The sequence below is a fragment of the Phycodurus eques genome, chromosome 5 (genome assembly GCF_024500275.1).
Source record: "Phycodurus eques isolate BA_2022a chromosome 5, UOR_Pequ_1.1, whole genome shotgun sequence".
Lineage (NCBI taxonomy): Eukaryota > Metazoa > Chordata > Actinopteri > Syngnathiformes > Syngnathidae > Phycodurus > Phycodurus eques.
This window is the reverse complement of record NC_084529.1, coordinates 4,260,353-4,282,344: the sequence shown is the minus strand read 5'-3', so window position 1 is coordinate 4,282,344 and position 21,992 is coordinate 4,260,353. Positions and strand designations below refer to the sequence as shown.

The following is a 21,992-nucleotide window of genomic DNA, read 5'->3' as shown; positions in this document are numbered from 1 at the left end:
GAGACCCTAACGTGATTATTTAGGATGGATATATTCATTTATGCCGAATTATTACGCAACGATATTGCCGCATTGTGGCCATGATAGCTGTCTCAGGTACATGAGCAAGAAATATTCTTTGGTAATATAAAATAATCAAGCTACGTGTGATTTGTGGTTTAATGTTTGCATATTTAATTATATTGTTTTGACTAAATAGCGGTTTTAAATTCGTGTTAAGACTAAATTCCTCGGGACGCGATGTTCTCTTCAATCATTTTGGGCGGAAGGGCAAAGGACCAATCAGGAGGCGCGAGGTTGAGTGACTTGAGCTCTCGACCAATGGGAGCCATCGTTAAAAGTTCTCGGGATTCGACGTTGTCTCCCAGTCACTGGCGGAACACCGGTGCGGGTGGGAGGGTAACAGACCAATGAAAAGGCGCAAGCTTGAGTCACCAGACCTCTCGACCAATGGGAGCCGACGCTACTGCTCCTCGGCGTTGTGAAGGGAGGGGCGGACAGTGTTGGCTGTTTTGTATTTTTGAACGTGACGGGCCTGTCGTGATTGTCATCCACGTTGTGGATTCAGTCACTCGTGGACGTGAAGTGGGTGTTTTATGGGTGGAAACAGCCCGAGTCATCTCCACCATGACGAAGGGGAAGGTGGAGGCGTTACTTTGGTGGAGGGCATTCGGGTGAGTGGAAAATTGGGCAATTCAGCTCCTCTTTAAAGGCACATTCATTAAATTAAGCAATGTAACTAAGTGCTTCTCATATTTATGAAATACAGTCCCAAATGGAAAATACAGAATCATTGTGTTTTAGTTAATGTGAGAGGGGGGGGGGGGGGGAAATCTAATCAAAATATATAAAAATGCAAACAAAAGTTAACTGGAATGCCTGCCTAGACAAATGTTTCATGATAATCATTGTTAAAAAAGCCTCCTATCGATATGAGTTTCTCAAAGGGTTGCCAAATCAAATCAACTTTGTTCATAGAGCACTTTAAAAAAAACGCAGCTGGAACAAAGTGCTTCACATAGACACAAATCCAAATTAAAACACAATAACAACAAATAGCAATAAGAATAAAGTAAACAAAACAAAAAACACATGTCTTGAAAAAATGGTGTGTGTGTGTGCGTGTGTGTGCGTGTGTGTGCAGCCTCTCCTTGTGGTCACGCCCACTCTTGGTTACGTTTCTCCTCTCGGGTACGCTCCCACGTGCCTGCCAGGCGGCCATGTTGGGAGGGTATCATTTACGAGTTTGAAACGACAGTGGCTGAATAATTTCTTCAAAAACCTTTTTAATTTGGATTTCTGGATCCGAGAATGTTTCAATAATGCCAAATACTATAATTGCATGTCTTTAATAAAGCCGGTTAGTCTTCAAATTATTGACTTATACAGGCACACTACAAGCAATTAAAACTTTCTGCGTTCTATGATTTTGCAGACCTCGAGCCGTACGGTCCCTTCGCATTGGCAAGTGGCGTGACAAGTGGCTGTCATTTTTTTGTGTCATTTTCAATTCAAAAAATAAATATATATGAAATGAGCACTTCAAACGCCTCTAAAATTCTCCATAATTAATAGAGGTGCATCAAAAAAAAAAAAAAAAAAAAAGAATACCGAAGATAGAGTTTATTGTGTTTCAGCTTCGCAGTTCCAAAAGAGAAACATAAATTATACAGATTGCTAAAACAGAAGAAAATACGTTGCCAAAGGCTTTTCCCGAGTACCAGACGAACTGAAAAGGTGGTGGAGATATTTTGAGAAATAATCAAGTTTGACTGTTTCACTCTAATTTGAAGGCATTTTTTGGACCAGATTTTCTACAGTCGATATCACACAAAAATGTGTGCCAAAAGTTTTTTTTTGGATGGGGGACAAAATTCTTGCTGCATTGTACTCGGATTGAAGTGGCCGTTTTTTTGGCGAATCCTGTCACGTCGCTATTTTAATTCCCTCTGGTTGCACGGTCGACATTTTGTGTGCGAGTTCAGTCACGGAACGAATCGAATTCGTAAATGTCTGTAGTTTTCCAGATGGAGGCTTCACTGTCAACAATGCACAGCTACAGGAATGAAATTGGACATTAACCGAGCTCGTGACGTCATGTTGTGTTCAGCTGTCGGACCGAGTCATCAAACGAATGAGACAGAAGCCGGTCACCCCTCCGCCGCCAAGTCCGAGTCCGCCGCCTCACGCCGACTCCACCGACCCGACCTCGTCGGTGGAGCACTTGCTGCCTCTTCTGACGGCTCCTCCTCCTGCGCAGGAAGGGCCTCCTGCACCAGGCCATCTTCCTGGAAAACGTGGCCCTCCTCCGCGTGTCACCTTTCAACCCCCTCCTCCAGCGACCACACCTGTAGGACCAGTCCCTGCGCCTCCTCCTCTGCCTGTGGAGTCCATTCTTCTACCTCCAAATGGGACCACTACACATCCTCCTACTCCACCTGCAGAGCCAGCACCTGCACCTCCTGCTCCGCCTGTAGAGTCCATTCATCTACCTCCAACTCAGCCCACTCCACCTCTTCCTCCACAAGTAGACCAAGCACCTGAACCTCCAGGTGAGCCCGCTATACCTTCTCCTCCTCCATTCTTCTACCTCCAGCTAAGCCCGCTACAGTGTTCGCCCGCTAGATCACGGTTCACCGTTCGTGCCCGCGCTATAATGCAGCTCACGGACCCGTTATTTTTATGGGTTTTACTGTATACAGCTACGTCAGAATTTAGAGTTCCTGACGTCGGCATTTCTCTTTCTCATAATCCACGTAACAAGCTGAGCTTCACCCCCTAATTTTTTGGCTCCTGCTCAAACGCTGTGCTGACCTCAAATGCAAAGCGATGTAACGCCGCCATCTACAGGGATCTGTTAGTCATTACGGTGGTTTACAAATTTGAATTTCACAGACAAGTTGGGCGAGATCATCTTTCAAGCCTACCCGTTCAAAAACATACTCCATGTAGTTTATTTACATTACGTTGGTGGGAGTAAGAGGTTAAATTCCAGTTGACCAATAGAAACGTCCTTGGCAGTGAATGAGTTAATATCGCGGATTTTCACCCGGGTGGGTCTGGCACGTATCCTTGGCGATAAATGGGGATTCACCCTTTCCTCCACTTGTAGAGTCCATTCTTCTACCTCCATCTGAGTCCACTCCACCTCCTCCTCCACCCGTGGAGTCCGTTCTTCTCGCTCCTGTCGCCCCACCGCCTCCGCCTTGTTGCCCCGGTGTGAATCTGGCCGCGGTGGTGCCCACCCACGAGGGACCCAGCGAAAGCTTCACCCCGCCGCCCGCCAAGGAGCCGCCGCCATTCCTTGAGGCGGAGAAGGAAGTCGCCGCCTTTGTCCAGGCAGCGCCCCCTGCAGGAGGTGAGCGTCCAGACGCCTTTGAGAAGACAGTAGGGTCGGTACTTATTTGTGTTATCTTCCAAAAGCGGCCTCTCTGGTTTCGCCGGAGGTTTTTGAGAAGGAAGTGAGGCGGAAAATGAAGGAGGAGATGGACCGAGGTCTTCAGAAGGAGATTGAGCGCAGGACGGAGGAGCTACAGCTGCAGTAGGAACACAAGAGCAACACAACACTTGTTTGGAAATTGCTTGTCAGTTCAAAACACCAAAACATGGCAGCAAAACTACCTTACTCTCACTTTTTGAAGTCTGTCCAACGAAAAGCATGGACACTATCGCTAGATTTTATTCGGCATTGCTCGATTTTCCTGCTCATTTGAGAGAGTTCATAGGGCACAATCATAACCGCCCCGTAGCCTCTGAAAAGTTAGATATAATGATACCTTGTGCCCCAACTTACAATTTTTTCCATTTATGAGCCATCACTTCATCGATTGTTTTTGGTTTGTGTTGTGAGCCACAATTTGAGTTACGAGTGAGCATCAGATACGAAGTGAGGGAAAAAAAATAAAACGGAGCAATGAAGGTACTGCGACGCCTTCGCTCACTGAACGGGACAAACAGTCAAAGGCCCGAATATGTACAAACTGAGAACGTACACAAGCAGCTGCTGTAAGCCACAAGTCACACCCAGACTCTCACACGCAAACTGGCCAAGTCCATGATGTCACTTGCTAGGCCACGCCCCTTAACGCCACACATTCAATACACTTGTGGTCCAGTACGTACCGTCATTACACTTTATGAAACCAGTTTATTTATTTACATTTTCTTTCATTATGTTTTTGTACAATAAAGTGCTACTTAATTAAAAATACTCAAGCAAAAAAAAAAAAAAAAATCATTTCTACACTTCAATTCATTTCAAAGGGAAAATGCATGAGCTCGGTGACATAGCGTATTTGTATTTGCACCTGTGTTGCAGGCTCGAAGCGATGCGGGCGCAGAGCCACACGGCAGCCGGCTCGCGGGCCGAGGTGGCGGAGCGGGTGAAGGCGGCGCTGGAGGCAGACAAGGCGGCGTACGAGGCCGGCCTCCGGCGAGCCGTCGCAGATGAGCGCCGCGGGACGGAGGACGAGAGGCTGGTGATGCAGCTTTACGTAAGCCCGCGCGTGACACACACGCGCGTGACACACACGCGCGTGACACACACGCGCGTGACACACACGCGCGTGTGTGTCCGCCGTAATCTGCAAAAGTGGAATGCAGGCGACTGGTTGGTCGTTGAAGATCTTTCGCCTGCAATCCAAAAGGCTGCTTCAAGACTACATTTTGGGTGTGGGGCAAGGTCGTAATGGCTTGCGATTAGGAAAGTGCGTAGTTGTTATAAATAGATATTTGCCCTGTTCAAATTAAACATTAAAAAATGTGCCTTTTTTTTTTTTTTTTTTTTTTTTTTGTGCTGATTTTGTTAGTTTCTTTGGATTTTACACATGACATTATAAGACAGAGGTGAATATTCCAAAATCGTAGCTAGCTAACAGGTCAGCATGAGGCTTGCAGGAGTTTGTGACAGATGAACAACTAAAAAACAAAATGGCAAAAGTGGGCACTGAGGTGTCATTTTGCCACCGGGCATATAACCCCCTCCCACACGCTATCGAAACATAAACTTATTAGAGCACACTTTTTAAAGTATTCCTTTGCGCATTCTCACTCTCTCGCTATCGAGAAATAGAACGGAAGCTTATAACATCACTTTGAGGAAACAAAGAAAATGAAGACTCGCTCACTTCTGCAAATAAGAGGCCGAGTGTGCTTGCTTCAAGCTGTTTTGTCAGTCCCAGTTGATGTTTACTGTAAAACACAAAACAAAAGGGAATTAAACGTGGCACGGTGGGCGACCGGTTAGCACATCTGCCGGTTTCCATGTTCTCCCCGTGCCTGGGTGGGTTTTCCTCCCACATCCCAAAAACACACACGGAAGGTTAATTGAAGACTCTAAATTGGCCGCAGGTGTGAATGTGAGTGTGTGAATGATTGTTTGTTTGTGTGCCCTGCGATTGGCTGGCGACCAGTTTAGGGTGTACCACACCTCTCGCCCAGAATCAGCTGGGATAGGGTCCAGCTCGCTCGCGACCCGCATGGGGATAAGCGGTGTGGAGAATGGATGGATGGATGAAATTAAACATTACAAATTTAAACACCAAAATGTTCAACCAAACCATAATTTTTCATCTTATGAAATCCTTAATGCTAACATATGAAGAAAAACGCCATAGACAGGCTTGAATAAATTAGCATAAGTGCTACTTTACTAGTTGGGGACCTTCTCTGCCCCTTCTTTAAAACGCTCATTTAAAAAAATCGACGATAAAGCGATGGGTCACCGTATCTCCAATTGTGAGTGAGACGTGGAAGGCTGGGCGGATGTCGCGGCGCTCGCTGCCGCCATCTAGCGGCTGCGTATCGGAAGCTCGCTTGTAATGCAACTTTCGGCTCGCAAAAAAATCGAACAAACGACCGCTCATAACTCAGAAAATTTGTAAGTTGAAGCGTTTGTAAATCAAGGTACCACTGCAAAGTGGATCCTCGCTATTGGCTATTATTAAAAAGTTGCTTTTCCGTTATATCTCCCCTTTTAATCAATTCATCCTCTGACAAAAAAAGGAAAGTGCGTGTGTGTGTGTGTTTGCATGTGTCAGTCAAACGATTACCTCCTGCACGTTGCCACGGTAACCATGTTACATCGGTGCAGGCTCGGCAGCTGGAGGAGAAGGAGGAAGCCTTGAGGAGACGAGGCGCTCTCTACGAGGGGCGCATCGTCAAACTTGAAGCCAAGGCAAGCGAGCGCAACGTCCACGTTAGGCCACTCGCGGGCGCCGTGCTTCGGAAAGCGGCCCGCGCCCACCGAGCCAAAAACAAATACGAAAGCGCTGCCTTGACTGACGCACTTTTGGTTGTTGCGCTGATTGGGACGCTAATCGCGTTTGTGTTCTGTTTTCAGTGCACCGACTTCTACAAAGCGACCGCTGAGAGTTTCCAAAAAGGCAAAGAGGACGCACACAGGCGTTTTACGTAAGAAAGAACCCGTTCCTAGACTTGTTTACACGTATATTAGCCGTCTCCGATGCAGTGTTTCTGGGTGTTGTTGATTTACTATATGGTTACGTATTGCATAGTAGAGGTTTAACTTTTATTCGTAGATGTAGCGACCCAATATGTTAACTGACGATGCTTTTCTGAAGTCTTCTTTTACACGATGATGCCGGTTTTCAATGCAGTGGCGCCCGAGAGATCGAAGGTCGCCCGGGCATTCAATGTTGCTTTTCGGTCCTTGCCGCCTACGTGCGGAGTTTTCTCTAATTCTATGAATCTTTTGATGGTATTAAGGACCGTAGATGACGTTCAGTGTTACTTTGAGAAATGTTGTTCTTGAACTCTTGGAGTATTTGCTCACGGAGTTGTTGACAAAGTGGTGAACTTTGCCCCCTCCTTGCTTGTGAACAACCGAGCCTCTCGGGAATGCCCCTTTTCAGAGGTGGGTAGAGTTGCCAAATATTGGACTCACGTAAGAGTACTGTTACTTTCGAATAATATGACTCAAGTAAAAGTTTTAAAAAAAAAAATTGAAAAGGATTTGCAAATCATTGTATTTTGTTTTTATTTATGTTTTACGCAACATTCTAACGTCATTGGAAATGGGGTATAATTATAATTTATTGCTGGCAAATAAAAAAAAGTGATAACGAGGAGATGCCTCACAAAAGATCATCCTTTGGTCAAAGGCTGGATGAAAGTGGTATAGTATATTTTAAAAATGTGTGCATAAACTTCACTCTTGAAAATTAATAGATCAATAACAAAAATATATATATTGAAACACCAAACTGTGCAACCAAACCATATAATTTCATCTAATAAAAATATGCTATCTTAATGCCTATCCCGGCTATCTTCGGGCGAGAGGCGGGGTCCACCCTGAACTGGTCGTCAGCCAATCGCAGACTCTAAAAATTAATTAAAAAAAAAAAAAAAAAAAAAAATGTAAATCGCTTAAAATGACAAATGATGGACTGTGATATATTGAATTGTTTGTCTCAGGCGCTTCAACATTCAGCCAGTGTGTGGAGATTTGCAGAGTCAAGTGCTGAAATGTTACCAAGAGCAACCGGGAAAGAGTCTGTGTTGCTCCGGGATCGCGTCTGCTTACATGCGATGTGTGCAGCGGGCCAAGCAAGTAAGAAATATCTGCAATGGGACTATTTGTCATCTGTTATCATAAACGATGCTTTACACTAAACACTTTTCTTCCGTCTACAGAGTCAACCGAGCACTGCAAGATAATCATCGTTAGTATCACGTGTGACTTATTAGACCACTGGTGAGGGCAACGTGACACACTTTTCAGTTTCCTTCACTCGCACAGACTGCAAGGTAGTTTCTCCTTTTTTAACATGCATTGCATTCTTTGCTTTTTGGGCTCGTCTTCAAACCAACTGTGCTCATCACAAGTCATCACAATGCGTTGAAAGTATTTCCGAGCCTGTTTTAGTTTGAGCGCGGTTTGGATTCAAGTCCGGAATATTCGGCTATCGTATAACATGTAACGCGCTTTGAAATTGTGAATAATCTCTCAATAAACTTTTGCACAAGACAATTATTGCTTTCGGTATCTCTAGTTGGGATGAACCCAATCTATCTCCATTCATTCATTTTCTGTGCTGCATATCCCGTTCAGGCTCACGGGTACGCCGGGTGGAGCCCGTCCCAACTGGATTTAGCGCAAGGGGCAAGGCACAGGGCACCCTGAACTAGTCGCCAGCCAATCACAGGACAGTGTTCTTCTGAGCCTATTCACGATTCGCTAGTTGCAGCTTCACCAATGCCCTGATTTCTTTTTTTAACCTGTGCTCTGTTATTTGCAGAAAAACTTCTCCGCTCGGCGTTTTTGTGCTCTTTCTGAAACTCCCTAACATGCCACAAGATGGCTTCAAAACCCTGTCGAATACAAAAATAGTGCTTTGGCAAGGGGATCACTGAACTAGAAAGCTTTAACGAATGATTAAAACTAGTACCAGTATGTCTGCCATGGCAATTGAAATCACATTCAAAGTTAAGGGAATTGAATTTAAAAGGTGTAGGAGGAAAGTAGTCAGACATTGTCACTGGTGTTAAACTGTAAAATAAAGAATGTAGTAAAGTATGTTGGGTGGTGAAAAGAAAAAACTGTGGTTTAAAAATGGATCCTTGCGGGACCTCAAAAAATGTAGAGACTTTGCTTTTGAAGATCCTTGAGGGGGGCCTCCAAACGAGTTTGGGTGGGCATTAACCCGCCTCTAAATTGCCCGTCGGTGTGAATGTGAGTGCGAATGGTTGTTTGTTTGTATGTGCCCTGCGATTGGCTGGCAACCGGTTCAGGGTGTACCCCGCCTCCTGCCCGATGATAGCTGAGATAGGCTCCGGCACGCCCGCGACCCTAGTGAGGAAAAGCAGCTCAGAAAATGGATGGATGGATGGATGTATTATACTGCCCCCGGGTGGCTAAGATTAAGATGCTCACACCAGAAATAGCGCCACAATCTCCATTGAATTGAATCAAAAATATGCCAAAAACAGATAAATTCTTTACATTCTATTGAATTGTGTGTAATTGCTGTATGTTTTTATCATGCACTATATTATAGAGTACTTCTTTTTTGTTTAAAAAATACAGCAAAATGTTCCATCCAAAATTATTATTTTTTGGATGGAACGGATTAACAGCCTTTCCATTCATTTCAATGGGGGAAGACGCTTTGCGATACAAAGAGTCACGGGGGTGGTCACGGAACGAATTAACCTGAATGAATCTGTACTTAGGAGCCGAGTGTGAGTACTTTTGCCACCTCTGGGAGTGTTTGACTTTTGAATGAGCCAACTAAAGAATGTGAACAATATTGTTACTTCTTCAACCCTTCTGCAGCCCCACAAACTGGGAAAGTCCCTCGGGAAAGGGAAACGGAAAGTGGAAATCGGATCTGTGTGTTGACGGCAGGTGAGAGGCCGCGACTCACGGCGGAGGCATCTCACCCGGCATTCTTTGGCCTTCCTCCGCCGTGACTGTCAGACGCAGTTGTGGAAGGACTGCAGGCGTGGTGCCCGCGTGTCGCGCCTCTTCACGCCTCGCTCATGCGCGCACGCTTCCCGGTCGTACGTTCCCGTACGCTGAGTCAGACCGCCGCAACGTGACTTGCCCCCTTTCGGCCTTTTATTGGCACATCCAGAGGAGGCCGCGGGAAGTGGCTGTGGGGAGTGAGTCACCGCGCTCCTCACCCTCATCCTCGACCAGAAGTGCCAAAAGTAGTACTCATCGGCTGTACTGAATTAGCAGCGCAGATACATGTGGGAAAAACAATATCGTAAAAGCAGAAGTTATTGATTGATTGAGTCGTTTTTCATGTCATGTCGTCACCTGAGGAGGTTGAAAAAAGTGACGAGTCTAAAATAAATACACTAGCGAAGTACAGATACCTGAACATTTTGCTAAAGTACAGTACTTCCGGCTGTGTGTGATGGAAATATATGCTTTGTCATGCTCTGGTTGTGCGTGCGTGCGAGGCGTGCGTGTGTGTGTGTGTGTGTGTGTGTGAGAGAGAGCGAGGGTGTTGACTCACTGCCTCACTAAAAGTGGAGAAGCAGAGGACAAACAGCTCACACTGACGGTAAAGCTCGAGGAAAGAGGGAGGTACCAGGAGGCTGGCGCGCCCCTCTCTCCTCTCATCTCACACACACACACACACACTCGCGCACACACACACACACACACACACGCACACACACACACGCACGCACGATGCTCTGCTTTCTTCTGGAGAGCGGGGATGGATGGTCGACATCTTCCGGGGAAGGAAATAACCAATTGTATGGTGAGTGGTTCTCTTTTATTCTGCATGGACAGTTTGTTCAATGATGATGTAACAGGCCACCACCTATTGGCAGGTGCGCCACAGGGCATACAGTAAGGGCCCTTGCATATCTACTGAACCCACTTGGTTCCTATTAAAAGAATACAGTATGTCAAAAGTCAAGCGGAACATAACTGGAGGTAAAAATAGTAATTCCTTAAGTACATATCGGTGGTACCTTGACTTAAGAGTGTCCCAACTCATGAGTTGTTTTTTTTTTTTTTTTCTAGCCACCGCTTGTATTGCAAAATTTCAGGTACGAGTCAACGTCAGATCCACTGGCGCAAGGAGAGATACTGTTGATGTTTGTAGAACAGGGAAAAACGGTTAAACACACAAATAGAAAATGAAATCACTCGCAAGGAGCTGCTGTAGGCTGCAACTCACGCCCAGACACTCACACACAGACTAACGTCACTCACTAGGCCACGCCCCTTTAACGCAGACAGACATTTATTCGGAGTATCTCTTATTATGGCTCAAAAAACAAAATTTCTTCTTTTTTTTTTTTAAAAAGGTTTTACTCATACGTACATTTTCAATCAGCAGTGTGTAGAAACGCGAACATTTTCTATCCACATAACCTGCAAACACGGAATATGCGAACACAAAACACAACCGTACCTAATGTATTGTCCTGCTTTCCAATGTGAAACCAATGTGACTCGATGGTGGCTGGATGTTGTGGAGCTTTCTGGCGCCAGCTAGCGTTGGAGGTCTGAACCACGCCCATATCTCCGGGCACCACTGTACTGTACGTACACGTCAAAAGTCTTCAAACCTTGATTGCGTCATTTCACCAAGTAGCAAAGGAAGGAATGATGGCGCAGCCCCTCGTTGCGACTCACTGCCTCTGTGGCAATAGGTTGCTTGACTCAGAACTTGTTTTTGCGCTTAAAATGAGTCCGATTCAAGATGAGAGCTCGAGGATTGAGTTTCCATTACGTCGCGACCGGCTCAGCTTTGATGTCATTTGCTAGTGGAGCAACATAAAGTGTATTCCCTTCCATGTTGATGATACGAGCATCACATTTGAAGAGTTTGAAGTCGCCTTTTTTGGCCCCTCTTCAAGCAAATCCGATTCTTGCGTCCACACACACACACACACACACACACACAAGGTACATTACATATTGTATTGGTTTTCTTCCACATCATTGCACATAAATTCCTTCATTTTCCCTGTTATCTTATGTTCACAGGAGAGAATGTATCCAGTGGCAAGCATTAAAGTCTCCCAGCGGCGAGCGTTTTGCGAGCTGGGCCTTTAGTTGGGACAAAATCCACCAATGTCACTTCCCAATTATAGGAACCACCAATACCATACAGAAACGCGAGATACATAAGAGCTCGCAACTGTGCCACGTACATCATCTGGAGCACTCCCATCAATCAATCAATATTTATCTAATAACAGGGCAAAAATTTAAATAAAATGCACCATAATCACCAGAGATGCTGACTCATGGGTGCCGATCGCTGTAGACGTGTTTTGCTAGTCGAACTCGCGTTTCCTTTGACCAACTGTGACAGGTTTAGCTCAGACCAACCAATCAGAGGACGGGGAAAGGATGACGTCATCCAGGACCGGGACCCTGAAGCTCCATGGGCCAGCGCGACTGACCACTTGTGAAGGCCCTGGGCAGATTACATTCACATAGGAACACCTGCAGGCTCAAATCTGATTGGACCAAATAATCTGACGTACCGGAAGCCGTGCAGCCAAGAGAAACTAATCATACACCTTTCCCGTTTATTGTGTACGTGAGTGTATATATTGTAAGGATGATATAAATCATATTGATGATTTTTGTTATTGTGACGTGATGGTGGCTGATTTATTAAGAGGTGGATTAAATTGAGTAACTCTGTAACTGTTGCGACGCATACAGTACTTGATGTGTTCGTGTTTTCTTGGAGTTGATGGCGTCTGGACGCCACATGAGTTCTCCTCTGAACCGAAGGACTGCACTCGGAAACTGATTTCATTTGGTGACGTAGATGTGTGTAACAAGTCTCTAGCACCATATGAAATCAGGGTTCTGGGAAGTGGACTCTCTACTTCAGACATGAACACGCGGGAACATAAAGTAGGACAAGTAGGTCACGTTTTAGGTACGTCAAACTAAAGTGGGCCCGGCTCCTGTCCTCTTTTCTCTCATTGTTTGGCTGTCTTGCCTCCGTGGGTCCCAAATGATGCGTTCAGGTCCAATGGGATTTATGGAAGACACGCAATCATCCCACAAGTGGAAAATACAGGAAAAAATGGGAAATTAGAAAACATGGAAGGGTGATTCTGCATTTGCTGTAAGGAGGGTAGTACACCACCAGTTCCAGCAGGTGGTGGTGTTGACAATGCAATTTATATTAAATACAGTCTAGGAATCAAATGCTAAATTAATGTTTGAATAAAGTTGTCTCATAACCCTCATAGTGCATTTTGTTTAGTGCTTGTGTCTCTATCTGACTTTCGTTTGCTGTCGTGTGCAAATAGTCAATGTTGTGTGTGTGCGCGTGTATTTGTGTGTGTGCCCAACAATAATAATAATTTCCTGTATTGTCAATTTTGATTAAAACCTACAAAATGTATTAAAAAAGCAATAATACAAGTGATGGAAACACTTGATATAATATTCGTATTAGTTCCCCCCCCCCCATCCTTCTCTCTAGACAAAAATTCAAATGAGACATTTAAGCAAACATATTTGATTTTCTTTGTATTTTCGGCTAAATGTCAGCCATGTTTGTTCATTGTCTCACTCGAGCACTGCTGATTTGCTCACATCTCACAATACCAATATAATCATATTTGTTGATGCAGATTTATGTTTTATTTTTCTTCCACTGTTGTTTTTTTAAATGTTTGTTTTAGGCAATGAATGCCAAGGCCTTCCAATTTTCTTCTAAGCCTTGAGCATTTTTTTTTAAATACAGTACAAGTAAAGTGCATTTTTTTTCAGTTGTTATTGTTAGCAAATGTAGCATTAAAAAACAAATTTTTTTTGGTCATTCATTCTGCGGGAAAGCATTGTTTTGCTAGCATTGTACTTATCGTATCATAACTCTTATATTTTTGTAAAAATTGCAATATTGCTTCCCATCTTCATATTGTTGTCTTTGTTTAGCAATATCTTATTTCATATTGTGTAATTCTCCTCCCACTTGTATTGTTCGCCGAGCAGCGGAGTTGGAAGCTCTTGTCTGATTGGTCCGCAGCAGCGGCGGCAGAGCTCGGAGCTCCACTCCGATTGGTCCATGACATCAACTGAGGAGCTCGTCTCTGATTGGTCCATTTCCAATATCCGCCATATTCAAACTTCCGCCGTGTTGTGTGGGTGTTCTCGGTCCCATTCTGTTGTGCTCCTTTATTTTCTTTCAATTGGCCTTTGTTTTCCCACCCGATTCTGTCATTGTCAAATTGACATTTTTCAAAACGGAATGGACGAAAGCGAAGTTGTGAACGCAGCAGGGACGTCGGGTAAGACGTCATCGAGCTCGTCCCCGGCTGAGCCTTCCCCGAGAACGCTACGCAGAAATAACTCCAAAAAGTACGTCCGCGGCTTTTAACTTAAACCCGAGCACCCTGTAGCGCGATTCCGAACGAGATACCGTTGCAACAAGGTTACAAAAACGAATACCGCGTTTTTTAAATTTTTTTATTTTTTATTTTTTGGTCTGCGTCTGTTTGCGAGCTGTGAAACGATGCGTTCAAGGGCCCCTCGGAATCCTCAAATTTCGGATCACATGCCTCATGCTGTAGTGCTGCTTTTTCACCAACGAGCTTATTTTTCTCGTGTTTGTTTTCTTACTTGTTACACGTGCCGTATCAGTTGAAGAATGTCACACTTTGTTCCATTTTAATGTGTGAGAAAAGACAGATGATAATGGTTTATAAGTATCGTACTCTACGTTTCCACTTGCCTGCAAACGCGTCTGATTCAAAACGTTTAATCGTTTTTTTTTTCTTTTTCTTTTTGACGTGCGCGACTTACACTCGCAACATGGCTGCGAGCAGGGAGCAGCTACTGAGCAAAAGCATAGTCAGTGTTAACAACTTGGCGTTTTAGTCGATATATGAAGTGACTCCTTCACAAAAAAAATGGACGAGCGAGTTAAATTCCAGCTAAGAAACATTTTTACTTAATTTTGCAAAAGGCAATCACTGCTTCAATGGCGCTGAAAATGGTCATTTCCCCACCTGTTGTTGGAATTTTTGACCCGAGGTATGTGCGTCCAAGTTGTAACTATTTTTGCTGAGGTCACATGGCCTCACTTGTACAACGACATGGAAACTAATTGCAAAACTCGTTTTGAATAATGTTGTCATTTGCATTTTTCTGCGCAAAACTACTTTCGAAGAAGACACGTTATACTGTTAAAATAACGCCTCCCACTTGTGTCTTAAGTTACAGTCGTAACAGCATGTTCTAAGACTTACCGTGTTTAATTGAACGCAAAAACTAGGACACGAGGGGAGGTTTTGGTGTCGCTATTTTCTCTTGAACACCCCGCGGGTGTCACGCACTGAGACCACACTGCACTGAAACTCACAATAACAACACTGTTTCCTTGCTAAGTTTTTTGTTGTTGTTTTTTTTTTTTAACTCCAGCAGCGCCACTTTGTAAATCCACTGCAGTTTGTTCAAATCCATTCGTCATCCCCAGCCGCACACACGCACATTCCTGAACTCGACACTAGTTCCAATTTATAAAACCAGTTCGTTCTACAATACAATGCTATATTTCTCGATTACTAGCAGAAGGAATTTTGTTGTTGTTGTTGTTGTTGCGGCTGGATTGGATTAATAGCATTTCAATAGAGAAAATTGAAGAGTACATTTATTTTTGAGCTCGGTCGTGGGACTTCACGGGGAATTCAAGCATTTCTGTTTGCTCACACTGTAATCTTGCTTTTGTCCCGCTCGATAGACCCCTGCTGCAGAGAGGAAGCTCCTTCACCTTCCTCGCTCCAGGCACACCGTGGGACTTCAGTCTGGTGAGACCGCAATGAACACCATTGAGCGCCTCGTGACTTGTTGTCTTGCAGGAGAAAATATTGTCCCGAGACGATCCCATCATCCTAATGTCGTAGGAATTAAAAAGTGGCTTTATTTTTCACCCAAAAAGTCCAAAAGTTTGTAGACTTGCAAAAAAAAAAGTAACTTTATTCTCATATTACGTCTTTTATTCCAGAAAAGACGCCTTTTTTTTCTAATAATAGGACTATTCTCGAAAAACTACGCCTTTTGCTCTTAATTTAAAGATGTATTTTAGTCCCGTAATAATACGCTTGTTTAAAAATGTATTTCATTTATTTAATTTTTTTTATAAAGACTTTTTTATTCATGTAAGGATGCCAGTTTCAGCCGCAAGCTAAAAGGTCATTTGTTGTATTGGCACACATACAGTACGTAGGTCTGCACTTTTTTTCGGTCTTTTTTTTTTTTTTATATATAAAGAAAGTGATTAATCAGTCGCAGACCCGAGCGTGTTTACGCAATATTTCTAGCGACTATTTGGCAACCTGTCATTTCAATGTGCGTTTGAACTGTTGCCGCCACAGAAGCGAAAGCGCAAAGAAAAGGAAGACGACACGGTCAGCCTGTCCAGTTTCGACCTCAAGGTAAGAGAGCGGCGCACACGACTTTTGCAGTCTAATAATCCCGAATAACATCGCAGTCATCAAACATGGATGCGTTAGGCGTGTGAGAATTGTATTTTTCGGATGCGTTTCTTCATTTGGATGCTGAACGGTCAAACTGCGAAAAAGTTCGTGACTCGTCGACCCGATTTCGAGAAGAGCTACATGACGAAACATCGCAGAAGCACTTTGTTCGACATGCTTGTATCAACTCAGGAGCATCGAAAAGACAAAAAGTACGGAGAAATTCAATTTCAGGATGACGTTCGGGCGGAAAAACTTCATTCCCAAATTTGTGGGAATGCTGCGATGAGCATCCAACAACGCTGTGGTCATTCTCTTTGTCCATTTGTGTGTAACGAGGACGCTTTATTGTGGTTGTCAGGAGCCGACACACAAGAAAGTACGACCGCTGGCCAGAGTGTCGTCTCTCGTCAACTTCATGTCTCCGTCCAAGAACGGAGCGGTGCGACGTTTCGGTCAGACCATCCAGGTAGAGGAGGGAAAAGCACCTCGCGCCGCAGGATCACCGCTCACGATAATCTTTTACGGACTTCCGATAATCGGGCCCTTGCCGACTTTGATGGCAAGGGCAGGGAAAATGCTCCAATTCCTCCCGATTATCGGAATGCGTGTGCCCCGCCCACTTTGGAATTGTTGTGTTCCCAGTCCATGTCGCTGCGCGGGGACGGCAAGTCTCCGGGCACGTCGCTCCGAGGCGGCGTCAAGCCGGCCGCGCCCACTCCCAGCAAGCGAAGGAACAGCACGCTGTGGTCGGAGACGCTGGACGTTCACCAGAAGAGCTCCTTCTCCTCCAAGGAGATCAAGCGACAGGAGGTTGTGTCTTTCGCACACTTTTTAGGCGAGCCTGCTATATCGTGCCCTCCGTGTCGCCCACCGGGCATCTTAAGATGTCTGCATGCTGATTACGGAGGAGAGAACGAGTGAATGATTGGCGACAAAGCCGAACAGTATGAGAGGGACGATGGAAGTAACCCATATGCTCTTCTTCTTCTTCTCCAGGCCATTTACGAGCTCTTCAGGGGAGAGCAGGATCTCATCGAGGATCTCCAGCTTGCACGAAAGGTTCGAAAAAGCCAATATGAGAGCTTTTTTTTTTTTACATTTTATTTTATTTAAAAAAAAAATTTAATACATAAACGGTCTCCATAATAACGTGACATGGCCGCTTGGCTCAGGCGTACCACGACCCCATGCTCAAGCTGTCCATCATGACGGAGGAGGAGCTGGCGCACATCTTCGGGGATCTGGACGCGTACATACCGCTGCATGAAGGTCAGCCGTCCAATCAGCATCATTTTTATTATCGTCTTTTGGCCGGCGTTTTTCATGAGATGAACTCAAAGATTCCAAGACTTTTTTTTTTTTCCTGTGTACACAAAAAGCACTTTTCTCTCAAATCTTGTTCACCAGTCTGCCTAAATCCTTCATTTCACGACGGCGCTTGTAATGCAAAACGCTTGTATCTCAAATCATCTTTCCCCGTTGAAATGAATGGAAATGACTTTGTTCCCGAAAAAACAAAAATAGCCAACAAAAAATGTGTAATGTATTTTTCAATAAGAAAAATAGCATTGCGTGATATTGTGCTTTTTAAAAAAATGTATAGTAATGACATAATTAAGTAGAAAGTAAAGAATTAAACAGGCGCCAGTACCCCCGCGACCCTGGTGAGGATAAGCGGTATGGAAAATGAATGAATAAATGGAAAGAATTCGAGTTTTTGCCACATTTTTTTTTACTTCGAGTCAGTGGGCATTGTGCTGCTCCTTGTGGTGTGTGGGCCATGGCCACCTGGGGGCAGTATAATGTAGACACAAAGACACACAAAGAAGAGTTTCACAACGGGCTGAGTAAGCCGTAGTAATAGCTGTCATTTGGCGCAGAGGTTAAAGAATATATGCCTGTGAGTATCATTATATCTTATATAGTCATATCTCAATTTTTTGCTCTCAAGTCAAGGCAAAAAAAATAAAAACTCAGCCAAACAACGGCTCGTATCTCATAAAACGCGCAAGTTGAGTCGCTCATATCTTGATTTTTATGCGAATTGCAAACAAAATTCTGCATTTGTCAGGTTTTGGCAACTTGCATCCATCCAAGCAACCAGAATTTGAATTTAAGCGGTCTAATTGTATTTTTTTTTTTTATTTTATTTTTTTTTGTGTGCAGATCTTTTGATGAAGCTGACTGACGGAACGGGTCCCGACGGGACGGTGGCTCAGATAGGACAAATGGTGATCGACTGGGTGAGAACGGCGCAAAGCCCGCGGGACTTCGAATCGGGGAGTGGTCAAACTGTGACGTCGTCGTCGTCGTCACCGTCGCCGTCTTCCGCCGCAGCTTCCGGGCCTGAACGCGTACAGAAACTACTGCAGCAACCAGCTGGCGGCCAAGGCGCTTCTGGACCAGAAGAAGCAGGACCGGCGAGTGCAGGACTTCCTGCAGCGCTGCCTGGAGTCGCCCTTCAGCCGCAAGCTGGACCTGTGGAGCTTCCTGGACATCCCGCGCTCGCGCCTGGTCAAGTACCCGCTGCTCCTGCGGGAGATCATGAGGCACACGCCCGCCGACCACCCGGACGTCGCCAACCTGGAGCGGGCGGTACGATCGCTGAAAAATAGTCACTGACGAATTCATCGGAGGCGGCAAAAGTACACGTTTCCTCTTCTACGCTTTTGGGGGAATAAAAAAAAAAAAAATGATTACAAATTTCCCCTTTAACTGCACAACGAAAACTCATTTTTTAATGTCAATTATACACAATAACCGTATTGAGACCTCGGCACAATGAGGGGGGGAAAAACTTCGATCCCCGCACACATGGGCAATACAAAGCAACAAAAATGACTGTCACTGTATGTATGTGGCCGGCATTAATAAATAATCGTTTTCAGACAAATTAAGTGAAATTGGAATAATATCCCGCGGACACGCGTGTGGTGCGGAACCTTGGTTCGGGAATGGCCGCAGTTGAGTCAAAATAAAAAATCATTTGTGCGATCTGCGTGCCGATTGTCCGCCCGTTTGCCCGTCCAGGTGACAATCATCCAGGGGATTCTGTCGGACATCAACGTGAGGAAAGGCGAGTCGGAGTGTCAGTACTACGTGGACAAGCTGGAGTATCTGGACGACAAGCAGCGGGACCCTTTGATTGACAGCTGCAGGAGCTTGTTGTGCCACGGCGAGCTGCGGAACAAGAGCGGCTCGGTGAGCACGCGCGCATCATTTTCAACCGGGACTTTTGCGCGTGGGAACGGGCAGCCACATTTTTACACACCCTTGACTTCAGAGCATAATTGCCAAAGTCATTTTTAACTTACTGTCTTCATAGCGTTAAACGTCGTCATTTTTCATTTTTTTCTTTTCTTTTCTTAGATTTTCAGTCCTCCAGGTCACGCAATCCGCAAAGGTTGAATCGTGTTCTTCTCATATTTGCGACTAAAGCACGCCGGTACCTTGACTTCAAACTTTCTTGTGTTCCAGTGACCAAGCTCGCGACTATTTCCTCATTTATCGAGTAATTGGCCACATTGAAATCAAATGAGATGCCATCCATCCCTTCACACTCACGTCGACCTCTGAAAAATATCAGAACGACGGGCCCGGATAGTTTGGATTGTATGGGCGTTAAGTGTTTTCCTCTCCAGAGACGCTCGCGATAGACAATGCGGCCCTTGGAAGAAAAAGTTTCCCGATGATGATGAGAACGTTGTCGTCGTGGTCGCAGAGGCTGCACGTGTTCCTGTTCTCGGAGCTGCTGGTCCTGACGCGGCCGGTGACGCGCAACGACAGGAGCGGCTTCCAGGTGTACCGGCAGCCCATCCCGGTCCGGGACCTGGCGCTGGAAGACCTGCAGGACGGCGAGATCCGCATGGGGGGCTCCTTCAGGGGGGCCTTCGCCAACGGCGACAAAGGTGGGCCCTAACATTTTCAGCCGGAAAAAGATCTGTTAAAACTGTTGCACGTTTTTTTTTTTTTTTCTTCTTGTTGTGCTTTGAGCTACAGATGTAAACATACCGTGGCGATTGCAGGAATTGTGTCGTTAATTATTTTTATGCTTTTCACAATTTGAAGGCAACGACACACTGTAAGGCTCTGTTATTACATTAGAGTTTTGGAAGGCAAATGATGATTATTATCCAGTCCTACCTTGACTTACGAGGTTTTCTAGTTCGGGTTCATCGCCCGGCCGATTTTATTTGGAATTTTGATGTCAGATTTTTGTGATTATTTTATTTTATTTATTTTTTTAATTTCATTTTTCTGTAATACCTTCACATGTGGGCACGGAGAGGCGCAGTCACCAATACACTTTCAACCGTTTATTGTACGGGACAAACGGTCAAACACACAATTGGAAAATGAGAGCACTCTCCAGGAGCTGCTGTATGCCACAGCTCACGCCCCGATGCTCACAAACAGGCTAACCGACCAAGCCGGCTCCAGCTTGATGTCACTCGCTAAGCCCCGCCCCTTTTTAGGCACAGATCAAATGCACGACTACTACAGTATGTACAGTAATTACACTTTACACAACCTTTTTTTTTTTTTTTTCCTTCATGTTTTTTTATGTTTTCTTTTAATTAGGTTTTCTTTTCTTTTTTTCTTTTCCTTCAACCCAGCCAAGAACGTTTTCCGTGTGAGTTCGTCAGACCCGTCCCACGGCCAGTCGCACACGCTGCACGTCAACGACGTCTACCACAAGCAGCAGTGGCTCAACTGCCTGCGCAGCGCCGTGGCGCAATCGGGCGCGACGCCGGGCGCCGGCGTCACCCGCGCCAAGCGGCGCTCGGCGGCCGTCCACGACGGAGGCGAAAGCTGTCCGGCGGCGGGGCCTCGGCTCAGGCCGCAAAGGTCGCGGGTCTCCCTCGACAGGAAAGAGACGGGAGTGTAGAGATGGCTGGACGAATGAACGGCTTCGCCACTGGTTTCATGTTTTTAATACTTGCAGCAGACTGGACATTAAAAAAGGCAAATTCTGTCATTTCTCTCCGTGTTCGTCAGATTGATTTGACGTCTTTTGACTCAAATGAGGTGTTGTCGAAGTTCGTGATTCCCAGCCAGTGTGATGTGCCACAGGAAACGATTCCATTTCACTTTATTGGTCTGAAAATGACTATTTATTGAATACTAATAGCATGTTTTTGTTGGTCTCTCCGTGCCAGTGACATATGGTGACAGGCAAAAGAGTGAAATTATTTCCACTACAGATGGCAGAATGTCCAATTAACCTGTTTATCACTTTTGTAATACTTTTGTTTGGTGGTGTGCCATGAGATTTTTATCTAATTGAACAAATGTGTGCCAACAATAGAGCTAGCCCGCTCCAGTTCTTAGCGGCTGAGTTGATTTTTTTTCACATTTTGTTTTCTATTATTTGAGAATATGAAGTAACATTTGTGTTTCCAAAATCAACGGAGCCCCTGAGAACGAGAGTGGGCCAACTCCACTGTGTTCATTTATTGGCTCAATTATTGAGCCAAGGAAGATTTTACAGTATTTATTTATTTTTAATCGTTCTACACCACCGAACAAAAGGGTCACAGAAGAATATAACTGAAATGATTTTGCAAAAAATAAAAGTACAGAATGAACCTATTAATCAATGAAGTAAAGTAAGATCGTTTCCCGCGGCAGCACGGTGATTGGGAGTCACTGGTCTAAGTGGATTTTGGGATTTTCTAAGTCTCACTGTCAATTAGTCCCACTTATTTTTCATGTAAAGTTGGTGTCATTGCAATTTTGCAGGCAGCAGATTTGCATCATGTTAAGCCTGTTAAGTTTTTTTGTTTGTTTGTTTGTTTCGTTTTACAGGCAAGCCTACAAAAAGATAACATTTGTGGAGAAAAGAAAGTGAGTTTTCATGTTAGCATTGGAAGCACTCCGAGAAAATAAAACCTGCTAGTTTGCCCTTGAAATGTGTGACTGCCTATATTTGCACATAAAACACTCACCAACATTGAACGATTTCCCGCTTCAATTAATATTGCTAACGGAAGCACTACCCTTCATCGTGTAGTTGACATTTTGACTTCATGATTGCTGTGAAC

At 44.8% G+C, this 21,992-nt stretch overlaps 2 protein-coding genes across 6 annotated transcripts; both read left to right on the top strand.

Moving 5' to 3' along the window:
* Nucleotides 1–492: 492 nt before the first annotated feature.
* LOC133402850 (uncharacterized) lies at nucleotides 493–7,993 on the top strand. 3 transcript variants are annotated; one of them, XM_061677063.1, is made up of 9 exons: nucleotides 493–674; nucleotides 2,111–2,552; nucleotides 3,113–3,358; nucleotides 3,424–3,541; nucleotides 4,319–4,493; nucleotides 6,092–6,175; nucleotides 6,341–6,411; nucleotides 7,438–7,573; nucleotides 7,657–7,993. In XM_061677063.1, the coding sequence occupies exons 1-9, from the start codon at nucleotides 597–599 to the stop codon at nucleotides 7,678–7,680; spliced, it is 1,374 nt and encodes a 457-aa protein (XP_061533047.1). In that variant the 5' UTR covers nucleotides 493–596; the 3' UTR covers nucleotides 7,681–7,993. The 3 variants fall into 3 exon arrangements, with proteins under 3 accessions (XP_061533047.1, XP_061533048.1, XP_061533049.1); XM_061677064.1 differs by lacking the exon at nucleotides 6,092–6,175; XM_061677065.1 differs by lacking the exons at nucleotides 6,092–6,175; nucleotides 6,341–6,411.
* Nucleotides 7,994–13,294: 5,301 nt separating this feature from the next.
* Nucleotides 13,295–21,860, top strand: LOC133402849 (neuroepithelial cell-transforming gene 1 protein-like). Of its 3 annotated transcripts, none has more exons than XM_061677061.1 (12): nucleotides 13,295–13,828; nucleotides 15,210–15,276; nucleotides 15,844–15,903; nucleotides 16,307–16,414; nucleotides 16,591–16,758; nucleotides 16,945–17,007; nucleotides 17,121–17,217; nucleotides 18,115–18,191; nucleotides 18,286–18,543; nucleotides 18,979–19,149; nucleotides 19,670–19,856; nucleotides 20,565–21,860. In XM_061677061.1, the coding sequence occupies exons 1-12, from the start codon at nucleotides 13,536–13,538 to the stop codon at nucleotides 20,834–20,836; spliced, it is 1,821 nt and encodes a 606-aa protein (XP_061533045.1). In that variant the 5' UTR covers nucleotides 13,295–13,535; the 3' UTR covers nucleotides 20,837–21,860. The 3 variants fall into 3 exon arrangements, with proteins under 3 accessions (XP_061533045.1, XP_061533044.1, XP_061533046.1); XM_061677060.1 differs by having other exon boundaries at nucleotides 16,513–16,758; XM_061677062.1 differs by lacking the exon at nucleotides 13,295–13,828 and adding an exon at nucleotides 14,296–14,503 and having other exon boundaries at nucleotides 16,513–16,758.
* Nucleotides 21,861–21,992: the final 132 nt, after the last annotated feature.